This window comes from Numenius arquata, chromosome 22 (assembly GCF_964106895.1).
Source record: "Numenius arquata chromosome 22, bNumArq3.hap1.1, whole genome shotgun sequence".
Taxonomy (NCBI): domain Eukaryota; kingdom Metazoa; phylum Chordata; class Aves; order Charadriiformes; family Scolopacidae; genus Numenius; species Numenius arquata.
Window position 1 is genome coordinate 2,509,217 of NC_133597.1, and position 12,121 is coordinate 2,521,337.

The 12,121-nt window shown below is 50.9% G+C and overlaps 1 protein-coding gene across 1 annotated transcript in view; it reads left to right on the top strand.

Annotated features, from left to right (window-relative positions):
- Positions 1–4,925: 4,925 nt before the first annotated feature.
- Positions 4,926–12,121, top strand: part of CBL (Cbl proto-oncogene) — a 43,288-nt gene continuing 36,092 nt past the window's right edge. The window contains exon 1 of the mRNA XM_074162353.1: positions 4,926–5,072. Coding sequence (XP_074018454.1) covers positions 4,926–5,072 — 147 coding nt within the window. The remainder of the gene's footprint in view (positions 5,073–12,121) is intronic.

Here is a 12,121-nt window from a genome sequence, read left to right on the forward strand (position 1 = left end):
ACTGCTGTTCATGAGCTCATGTTATGGAGAGGACTGTGACTCAGCAGGACATCCCAGCGCCAGACAGGACCCATCTTCTCTTACCTATCCTGGGGAAGCTGCAGGGTTGGGCAGTGGATGTGGGAAGCTGATAGGCAGTGTGCTGACAGGGAGGCAGGGGCTGACCCCATCCCCACCCACCGGCCAGGGCAGGCATGCCGGGGGACCACACTGAGCTGCTCCTGCAGGCTCTTCACCTTCGCCTCCAAGCTCTGGCTGTGGGCTGCTGTCTGCTTCTGCAGCTCCTGGTATTGCCAGATCATTTCTAGGAGCCAGGGAAGGGAGAAGGGGACAAACGTGGTGACTACAGGAGGGACAAACAGGCAGTCCCTGTGCTTGGATCCCAGCACCTGTGAGCAGGCAGAGGCTTCAGCAAGACCAGACCCGAGGGTTCCCCTTGCAGGGTGACGCATCGGAAGCAGCCATGTGTGCACCCTCTCCCTGCCTGGCAGGGCTGTGACAATGCTGGGGGGGTGGGGCGGGGGGGGTGAGGAGCAGGAGGGAGCCCTGGAGGGAAAGTTTTACCTCTCTGTTGAGCGTGGGAGAGTGAAAATGAGCACGGAGTTTTGCATGTGGCAAAGACCGCAAACCTCTGGCTGAGGTTTTACCTCTGCTGAAATCAGCCCCTTCTTGAGCACTAACGGAAATAGCAAGGCAATGGCTTTTGCAGGTAGGGAAGTCTCTGCCTCTGTGGTCTCCTCTGCCTGTGCTGAGTCTGCATCTGGGGTGCAATGAGTCCGTGTCCAGTTCCTTTGCATGCTGACAGCATGGGAGGGAGCAGGGCTAGCCAACAGCAGGGTGCTTTGGGGTTGAGCAGTCAAGGCCAAAGGGAGAGGTGGGGTAAGCTTGGCTGGTTTTCCCCAGCAGCACCAAGGTGTGGGGCCCCGCATCTGTCCCACTGGCCCCTCCCATCTCTGCCCTCTCCTTCATGAATGTCTTGCTTGTCTTCCCGTGCCTGCTCCCATGCCTTCTCTAGGTCCCACAGCCTCTGCTTGAGCTGTTCATTGTCAGCTTTTGTCTGCCAGGTCATGTGCCTCCAGGAAACTGCCATGGGGACAACGTGTTTCCTGATAGGTGACCCATACCATGACCCTGGCGACCTGAGCACCGTCAGTCACAGGGCACTATCCAAACCATTCTGGGTGGCTATTCCTTGCCCAGTACCTCCTTGGTACATTGGCTCAGCAGTGACTTATTTCTAGCCTTTCTCTGCTGCCAAAGCCAGGAGGATGTGGACACTTCCTCAGCCCGTGCCTGGCCCCAAGCCCTGCCTGAACCAGAGTGAATCTCATAGCAAGAAATTTCCCCTTCGTATGAGCCTAGCACTGTGCTAGGGAAGGCTTCCAGAGGCGGTGTCCCACTACAGCATCCCTACCACCTCCCACTCCTCTCTTTCTCTGCCATCTCTGTAGCACTGCTGGCCTCTGTAAGCAGCTGCTGTGCTGCGCACCAGGGACTTTTGGAACAGCACTGGCTCTCCTCTCCAGCACACCCTCCCACTCAGTGCTGTGAGTTTTGCCCTGGGGACTGTGACTGGAATTGGATCCTCTTTATAAAATAGGAGAGGGAGGAAAGGAGAGTATTTAAAACTGCTGTTTCTGGTCTGGATGTGGTTAACCCCAAATACCTGTGATTGCGCAGGTGATTCCTGGGTGTGCTGCAGTTCAGCAGGACGGGGACCTCGTTGTGTGGGGAGGCAGCGGGAGCAGGGAGCTGGTACGTGGGGAGGCTGCAGGGCCATCCACTGCCAGGGCAACCCGGGGATGCCTGGCAGGGACACAGGGTCCTGCTGGAGGAGCTGGCAGGGTGACAGGCTGGGTGTGGAGAGCAGGGGGAGCTAGACGTGGGCCAGGGACGATGGTGGGGGCTATTTCCCTGTGCAGGCACAGAAGCTGGCATGCAGCTTGTGCACACCCATGCACACACATCTGAAATCCCTGCCTAGCCATGCAGAGCTGAGCAATCAGAGGGGCATCGGTGCATGTGCAGGCCTGGCATCTGGCTGGCAGGCAGTGTGGGGCACACAGAAGGGAAGGGGAGCACACACTTATGCCCAACCTTGGCTGGTACAACCAGCAAGGGACCTAGACACTGCTCTCACCCACAAGCATACACGAGACACACTCAGGTGGTCAGAGGCACCCAGGCACCTCTTGTCTGCCAGCCACCAGGCTGGAGAGAAGTGATTTCAAAACAACAAGCGTGAGGTGGCTTTCCAGTGCAGTGGTGGTGAGCGAACGCTGTGCTGAGCATGTCCCCAGCCCTGGCAGGGGCCCGAGGGAGGGAAACACGTGGGAGCCCTGCAGAGGGGTGCTGGACTTCTTGCTCCTGCAGGGAGGGAACAGTCCCAAGCGAAAGTAACCTTTACTTGAAGTCTCTCACGTAAATACAGCTGCGACTTGCAGTGAATCATGCCCAGAGAAGCAGATAGTTAGGAATGCAATTGCTCAAGCATGTTCCCTGATCTCTTTGGATTGGGGCCATGGTGATTTTTATATTTGGCTCCAGAAAACTGGTGTAACCCTCCCCAGCCCTCTCCCCAGGTACTTGTGGTATCCCGGAGCTGGCCAGGGCACCCTCCGGTGGTCAATCCGGCTTGACTATTAGCCAGAATCCATTAGCATCTAATGGGAAAAGCCTCAAGAACACAGCCTCAATAAATGTTGACATATTTGAGGTCAATATAATCCTTAGGAAAATTTGCCCAGGTAATTAAAGCCAGACAAGGAGCTGCCTGTCCCAGAAATATTTACCAGGCTTTACCAAAGGCAGTAAAATCAAGACAGAGAGTTTCATAACCAATCTATGCAGGGCTCCCTTGCTATACCCAGTGCAGCATACTGTTTCCCAGTGTCCTGCTCATCTGACGCCTCAGCAAGCCATGTGCTATGTAGGTAGTCATCACGAGCCATCAGCCAATAGACTCGTGGAAGAAAGAAGTGCTGGGGCTGTGTGGGCCAGCGCAGTGCTTTGTCGTGACACAAGCAGGCTGATGTATGATGTGTGTGCGCAGCCAGGGCGTGGATGGTAGGAGAGGGACTGCATGCACAGCCTCGGTGTTGGCAGCACCGCAGCCTGAGCAGAGAGCCCTGTGGCCATGCCCCAGGCTGGCAGGGGCTGAGCAGCAACAGTAGCAGAGCATGGTACGTCCGTTCTGTGGCAGATCGTGTACAAGGGCAGTGGCTTTTCCATGCTGCTGAAGCTTTGCACGCCTGGCACCCCAGGGGTCTCAGCTCCTGTGCAGGAGTGCCGCACCCCATGGTGCCGCAGGGGAAGCGAAGGGGTGAGCTCTGTCACGGGGTTCATCTCCAGTGTGGACCCCAGCTTCCCAGAGGCTGAGGCTGTGCTGTCTGACCTCCAGGCCTGAGCTCTGGGTGCTTACATGCCCCACAGTGAGACTGCCCAAACTGCAGCACTTGCTGGTTGTTTTTGTCTTTTCTCCTTGAAGCCCGTGTTGTGAAACTGACTGAAGCGTGTACCAGCCTCACGAAGGAAGTGTTCTTCTGCCTGGGAAAGGAGGCTGAAAAGAGGTACTGAAGGCAGTGAAGAAACAGAACTTACTTTTGAGCCCATGTTGTAATTTCTGAAGGTTTGGTGCCGTCAGCTCTGCCAAAAGATTGACCTACTCCCTCATTTCCTTTTCTCTCCCTGTTCTTCCGTCCGCTCTCAGCCCCTGGTCTGTGTGTGCTCCCGCTCCCAGGGGCCTGTTGGAGCTGGGCTACAGGTAACAGGGAGCTCCAATGGTTTTTCTCTTCCCCTGTCTTTGCAGAGGGAGACACCTTGAAGACACCGACAGCAGCCAGGTGCCTTCCAACCGCACCACGGTGCTACTAGCTGTTCCCGTTTCCATCCCTCCGAAGGAGACGTTGGTTCAGCTCCCTGCCGCTGGCTTTGCTCCTGCCTGGCATCCGTCACAGGGGAGCAGTGCTGCGGGAGAGGGCTGTGCCCCCCAAAGCAGGGGCAGTGCCCGGGGCGCTGCTGCATCCTCCACCCTGCATCCCGGGGGCGGGGTCCCGGGGGCACCGGGATGGGTTGGGGTCGGTTTTCTCCGCCGCGGGGGCTGGCAGCCCCGCTGCCGAGGGCTCGCCTTTGGGGTGCTGTCCCCGCCCCGGGCCGGGCTCAGCCCCGCTCCCGCCGTCGCCCGAGCAGGCGGAGGGCCCGGCTTCTGGTTTCCCGCGGCCAGGACGAGGACGTTTCGCCGGCCCGGTGCGTAGGGCGGCGGGGCCCGCCGGCACCAGCAGCCGCCGGGGCCGCTTCCCCGTTTTCGGGCTGAAAGAAGAAAAGGGAACCCGGCTGCTGGAAAGGGGAAACGATCGTGTTTCGCAATCTCCGAAACCGTGACCGCGGGCCCGGGGAAGGAAGGGACGGCGGGCAAACCGCCGCCGGGGCCCGGCTCCTCCCGGGCGGCGGGAGCCGGGCAGCGCGGCCCGGACGCCGCCCTCGCCGTTCCCATAGCGACCCCGCCCCGCCCGCCCGCACCAAACATGGCCGCCACGCCGCCCTCGCCACCGCCCTGCGCCTGCCCTACGGCGGCGGGGCGGGGCCTCGCGGCCGGGCCGCCGCTCGCCCGTCCCTTCCCCCTCAGGCCAATCGGCGCCGGCTCCTCCCCGGCGGAGGGGGCGGTCCCGGGCGCGGCCAGCCAATCGGCGCGCGGCGTGGCCGGGGCGGAAGGCGGAGCGGCTGTAGAGCCGGGCGCCCCCGCTGCCGCCGCCACCGCCCGCGGCTCTCGCTGCCGCCGCCTGCCCCGGCCCTGCCTCGCCCGGCCCGCGGGAGCGCCCCCACGCCCGCTTGCCCTGCAGGGCCGCGGCCCGGTGCCGGACGGGGGCGACGGGCCGGGCGCGGGTGTGGGCGCGCTCGCGGCCGCCCCCCGCCCCCGCGCCGCCCTCATGTCGGCGCCGCTGAAGAAGGGCCCCGGGGGGCTGATCGGGCTCATGAAGGACGCCTTCCAGCCGCACCACCACCACCTCGGCCCGCACCAGCCCGGCGCCGTGGACAAGAAGATGGTGGAGAAGTGCTGGAAGCTGATGGACAAGGTGGGCCGGCCTGGGCAGGCGGGGAGGGGCTGTGGGGCGGCTGCGGGGGGTCGGGCTGGGGCGGGAGCGGGCCCTGTGGGTTGGGGTTGGGCCTGGGGTGGGTAGGGGGGCCGGGGGTTAGGATAGGGCGGTGAGGGCTAGGGCAGGCCGAGCTATGCGGGGTTGGGGTAGGGCTGGGTGAGGAGTTGGGACCGGGGGCTTGGCTCGGGGGGTTGAGGGAGCTGTGGGGTGGGGTAAGCCTGGAGCTGCAGGGTTGGCGGGGCCGGGGGTGGGGGGGGGGAGAGAGCTGTATGGCTTGGGGTGAAATGTTTGGGTGGGGGGCAAGAGCTGTGTGGGATAGGGTGCTACGCTTTATGGGGGAGGGTGTGGGAGCTGGTGGAGAGGTGTGGGGTGGAGGAGAGGCCAGAGGTGGGGTGGGAGTGGGATGTGAAGACTGGAAGGTGCGGAGGGAGAACAGCAGCTCTGCGAGGGATGAGCTGCCTGCAGAGCAGTGGGGGAAGCAGGTTGGAGAGAGAGGGGGAAGATCTTCGGGGGGTGGGGAGGAAGTAGAGCTGCTCAAGAAGATGTGGGATTTGTACCATCGTATTCTCGTAGAGACTGGGGGGTGGGCAGTGGTGGTGTTGGTGGGGGGAGAGGCTGGGTATGGGTAGGGCCTGGTGGGGTGCAGGTGCATCCTGATGGTGTCAGCAGTAAACCCTACCTGCCTATAACTGCACGAGGGAGGAATTTAGGATTTGCTTGTCTGAAGGTGAGCCTCGGCCTGTGATAGAGCCTGGTGTGTGGGTACTGAATGGTGAGCCTGAGTATCTGCTTTGTGGCAGTTCAGATTATCCCTTTCTGAATTAATTAGGGACACGTTACTGAGCTCAGCACAAAGCCTTTTCCTTAAACCAGGAGTTAGATGAAAACTGTGTAAAAGTCTGAATAAAGCCCTCTGCAATAAATGCATGTAGTTACACAAAGATAAGGCGTATGAAATCTAATGTTAAACAACAAAAACCTGTGGGGAGGGAATTGGAAAGGCCATCTTCCAGTCCCATGCCTTTATGCGGGGCACTGCACTCTGGGGTCATTAAGACTCCCCCCTCCTCCACCTTCTAAAATGCCAGGAAATGGCTATTGCCGGGGGGCAGGACACCAACCAGACCTTTTGGCCTGATGGTGTGATGGGATATGGCAATTGATTTACTAGCCTGACTAGGTGTGTTGGTAAATCCATTGTTTTAAGAAATCCTGGCGAGTTGTTAGTGGATGCTAGTGTTATTTGCAGAATGATACAGTAAATGAGCATAGGCATTCAGAAGCGGACATAAAATAAATGTCTTCTAACATTTTTCCTGGGATTTTGATTGATCCTCCAGTGTTATTACTGTTCAACCCTGAGAATTGAGGCTAAGCTTGACATGTTGGGAGTCTGAAATGTGCAGTGCGTTTTATAATGCTGGGTTCAGAGCCCTAAAACTAGTGCAGATTAAGAGCATTGCCAAAGTTGCCTGCGGTACTTGGGGAGTGTCACCTTGCCACCTTCTTCCCCTCTGGGAGCACAGCAAGCAGGGCTGATGGGCTGACCTCATCGAATTGCCCCGCAGGCTTATGCATTTCAACTTTTCTTTCTCTTTTCCCTGCATTGTTTATGCATGCAGTGTCTAAATCTGCCTGCTTTAGCATTTACTGCAGGAGAGTAGATGACTTTTTTTTAAAGACATGTTAAATTATGTTCATGCCAAGAAATCACTTTGTGTTGGCTGGCTCAACAAAAGGCATGGTTTACAGTTGTGCCTTGCTGTGCTTGTGATGAGCTTTGATCACCTTCTACAGACAGAGATTAGGGTAAAGAAAAAAGCCTTTTGAGAAGTGCCAATCGCTCGCTTACAAGCACTGAGGGCAAGCATAAGTGCTAATGTGGGAAAGGTACTTTGAGCATGGAAACAAGGTCCTCTTAGAAATAAGTTTAACTTGCAGATACAGCTTGTAAAAATGCATGTCTTCATTCTCGTGCACGTGATACGGTTGTGAATGTCAACTTGTGTTTGACCTCGTAACCTGGTCTGGTCAAAGGAAAAGGTTGGCCTGATTACCTTGGCATTTTGAATTGCAGTGGGATGGTTTTTTGGGGGGATAGTTTCCGTTTCAGATCTGCATAGCCAGTCTTTGGCTGGATACCCTCTCTACCGTAGTACCACTTACAAAAAAATCCAAGGCTACTGTTGTATTTGTCACAAGTTAAAGTACCCTCTTTTAAATGTGCACTGACTTCACAGTTTTGCTTGGAGGCAGCATGCAAAGGTTCAGTCTGATTTGTACAGGAGGAGAGGTTTGGCTATGAAAAACCTTTCAGATTTCAGTTAGATTTTAGTTGTACTTATGCGCACTTACGAGAACATATCTGAATTAAAAATCTTTTTTAGTAGGGTAGCAAACTTCCAGGCAAACCCAGTGCCTGTGAAACTAGTGGTGAGAAAGGTTAAATGAATGAAAGGTGTTGAAAATGGGTTAGTCTTCTGGGCCAAGTAAATGGAATTACAGGTGCAAATAAAAAAAGACCACTTGTGTGCATGTTTAATAGATGATGTGTTTGCCTTTTAGAAACGTGTGCTGTATTTGTGTGCATACAGTACATTCACGACCTGATTTGTTAGTCTGCATAATTAGTTGGTGTTGTCAAAGCATTTGTGTATCTCTGTTTTCGGATGCGACTGATGAATTTCCTATGCAAGTTGATTCTTGTCCAAATATTTTCCCCGTAATGTTCTCCATCAGCTGCTTGACATATTCCTGTCTTTCAGATTCTTTTGCTTGAAGTTCTAATTTTTGTCAATACTAACTATTCCTCCTACGGTTGCATGTGGTCACATACAGTATGGATGTAAAATACCCCTTTTCATCACTGGGCAGCAGGATGTTCACCTTCAGATGAATTAGGTGACGTTTGTATGTTTATCTATGGAATAGAGGTTGAATGTGTTTTCAGGCGTCTTGTGAGCCTGGGAGCTTGCAGTGACAAATAGCACAGTAAGCAGCATAGCAATTACCTTGCAGTGCCTTGAACCCAGTAAAGTGTATAGACTGGTTCGAGTGGGGGAAAAGTGTTAATTTGTTTTTATCGTGCTTGCTTATATTATCTCTGTCTAGCAAATAACGCAGTGCTTAGTATAAGAAAACGTATGCTGTATTGACTGGTGAAAACAATTTGTATTTTTTGCACAAAAGATAAGGTTACGATTCAGTTCTTGCAAAAGTGATCTGGGCAGCAGATAATGCAGACCACTTGAGTTCATTGCTGTGGATGGTATTTGAAGAATAGGTGGTATAGTCACGAACCGCTCAGGATGAGGCGTAAGGGATGTAGCAGAAGAACGGTAGAGTACATGTAAGACATGGAGGAGGAAGACGAGCTTTGAGATAAAGCTTCTCTAAACAGTGTACTGACACCACTCAGTTTCTAAAACTCATACAGAGAAATGCCACTATAGGTCACCTTCATTGTAAGTAGAAGAGAGGCCAAATACAAATTCAGTAGAAGATAAGAGGCATTTGAGTAGGTTTTCTTTTGCTGTTGACTGAAGATGAAATGAGATGTGATTTCGATAAAGAAGTTAGCTATTTAGCTCTGAAAGGAAGGAAGGAACTGTGGCTTTTCAGAACTGTGATAAAGGGGTCTGAGCTGGAAGGGAAAAACTGTTATCTGCCACAGAAGCACCTGGGGTCTTGTCGGGCCTGGAACTCTGTGACACTGTCCCACATCTGAGGTAAGCAGGTGGGTGCTGTCTGTGCCGGGATCTTTCTGCCAGAACAAGAAGTGGGGTGCCGTACCAATGGCTGCAGCAAACAGGCTGGTGGTGGCTTTTTTGTGGGTAGGGCTGGGGATGAGCAAAATGGGGAAAATAATGAACCAAGAGGATGGGACGGGTAGATGGGGAGCTGAGAGAGGGGGGGTTCAGGGTGTGTTAGAGGAATCAGCCTGCTAGTGTGGCAGTTGGTAAGTCTGCCTTGAGAGGCCACACTTTGTGTCCTCTGCTAAGCAGCACTGTCTGCCCTTCCTAAAAAATACTGTGTATTGTTAAATGAGTGCATTTGCTTAGGTATCTCATTTTACCCGAATGCTTCTTCCTTGCTTCTACTGACTTGTACCTAATCCGACTATGTAACCTGCCTGCAGTATTTAAAAGAACTCATGGGTTTTGCTGTGTTTCTCAGGTTATCTATATGTTGTGCCTGTGACAGAGCTCTGTACATAGTGTCACTGTTTTCCTACGGTAGTTACCCAGTTCCTTTATTTGTGCAAGTCTAATGAAGCAGCGCTGAAGAGAAGTATTTTAAAACCAGAGATCAGTCAAGGCAAGCTGCAGAATCTTGAGGGGAAAGACTTAGTTCTGGGCCTAGAAAATCTATGTAAGAGATTTTTTTTTTTTTCCTTGAATGAGTAGATACCATTCTTTCTTCAAAACTGAGGGGGGAAACTGTTTTTGATTATTTTCTTCTCTTGAGTTTAGAAAATGAAAATCAGTGAAGTCAATTTTAGGGTTCTTCACAGGCCAACCTCTTAGAATCTTTGTGCTAAACTTGACATGCTTTATTGGTATTTCTAAAAACCCCAAAATGTCTCTGTAAAAGGCTTGTTCCTGAGAGTACAAAAGCATAAGCCAGGGAAACTTGGATGAGTTTGGATGGTAGTTGAAAAACATGGACTGATTATGTTTGTTGCCATCGCACCTAATCGAAAATATTTGCTGCTTTTTGCTCGATTTCCTACCATGTTGCTGGTCCCTGTGGAAGGCAGGGTAGAGGCTGAGGGGTGGCTGTTCCCAGGGCTGGGAACATTCCTTTTGAGGTTGTCACCATGTTGCAAGTGCACGCGTAGAGAAACAAGCAAAATGCAACTGGTTTTGTTGCTGCTGTGTTATAAAATGACCAACTTTGCTCAAGAGGCAGCAGTTCCTAGTTACGCAGCTTTGTTTAAATGCTTATTTTAGCTAATTTTGGTCTACTTGGTAAATAAAGAAACTCATTTGATAATAAAATCACAGCGCTTTTGGCCTTTCAGTTAACTATTAGCGATATCTTTGCAAGTCACCTCTTGGGAAACGTTCTCATAGAGGCTATGGGAAAATTTTTCTAATTAATATTGAAGTTTGTTACATTACTGAAACACAGTGGGTCTGCTGCTTCTAGAGCTGGATATTTTCAAGGGGTAACAGCCAAACTTTTCTATTACAGATGACCGAGAGAAGTGCGTACTCCGACTTGTACGCTTGCTTGATGTCGTTTCCTCATAAGAGCTGACTGTGTTTTTATTAAGGTTTTAAACCCACTGTGGAATAAACAATTCTGTTGAAGAAAAGATTTTGCTCTTCATAGCTCAGTTCAGCTGTGTCTGAGGAGCATATTTAGAACCTAGTCATGCTGTGTAGTGAAATTAGTTTTATTCAGGGGACAAATGTGTTGACTCAGTTTGTTGATATGGTTCATTGTACAATGTTCACAGGCTCCAAGGAAGCAGCAGTTGAGGCATCAGAATCAATTGGATAAGTCGGTTGTCTGGCCATCCATCTCCTTATCTAGACCTCCTAATCCTTGGCAGCCTCTTCAAAATGGAGGGAAAATTTTGGTAGTTTTTTTTCCATGTATTCTTGCAGAGGCTTTTTTAGCCATGTAATTCTTTTAATGACAGTTTGGTTTTTCTGTTAGTGTCTTGATACACTGGGTGCCTTCCCTGGAATTGAGTCTTTCTCAGTCGGCAAGTCCGATATAATTGGAGACATCAGTTAACTCGACAAGGTTGCTTTTTGCACATACCCTGAACGGCTGTTTCAGAATAAATTTGTTTACCGTAAGCATTTAAGTGTTTAAGGGAAGTAGGTATTTAAGTATGCATTGTAGGGAACTAGTCAATTCCTCTTGAAGATTTCACAAGATGTTGTGGAAATGCTGTACTGCAAAAGGTTGTTAGATTGTTCTTTTACCTTTTCCAACCCACTGCCCTTAAGCTTTGCATTTTGCAGCGCTACATTGTTTGATGCCAGTAATACACTTATACCTGGTGGTGTGATTAGTTTAGACCTTGTTCATGTGCTTGGTATTAAGCAGTCAGATAACATTGAAGTGAAGAACTTTAGGAAGCCATTTCATACTAGCCCTCTCTCAAGTTTGATGTAAATCACAGAAGCCAGAAGCTATCAGCCAGCAAGACAGCAGTAAGACTATACCAACTGCTGGTTCTTGGCTTGTAAACTTCATCTGATACTGACCTTTCAACTCTAGAGGTTCAGCCCTTTTTATAAGTGAAAGTGCACCACTGTTCTCTCAAATTGCTGCTTTGCCATTATCTCTCTCTATGATTCTCTCAGTCTAGATAATGGAAAATTTTGGCTATTGCATAAACATATCGTGAGCTTTTGGCATGTAAGCGCTCTGTTCCTGTATGTTAAAGACCTATATTAAGTTCAGCTTGCATCCTGAGGTTTGTGTGGAGGTATAACAGCTGTATTGCTTGTGAGTTCTGAACAGGAATATTCTACTTGTAGTGAAGGCACAAGTAACATAGTGCAGAAGTAAGTGCCTAAAATTATTTTATTGATGATCCAGTAAATTCACTGTAGATAGCAAAAAATTTGGGTTGATAGATTCAAGTTCTTAGGTTTGAGAATATGTGATCTCGCTGCTAAAAAAAAATTAATAGAGAATATATGGCTTGGAAGGAAGAAAAATGAGATTTTTAGTTGTATGCAGAAGACAGGTTGAGGTCATCTAATAACCTTTTAATCTAATTACTAGTATCACTGTGGATGTGTTATAAAAAAAAAAAAAGGACAAAAAGCCAAACAAAACCAGACAAAAACCCACAGAAATTATTGTGAAGAATCTATTTTTGCTATGAGATTCATCTAACAGAATTCAGAAGCAAAGTTGATGCATAACTTGGGAAACAAGTTCTTGGGAGCTAAACTTTTACCCAGACTTCTCTTACCGTATCTATTATGCTACTGCTTATTTCTCATTCTTGCACAGAAGAATCCCTCTGCATTCATTCTTTCTTGATGGTCATCATT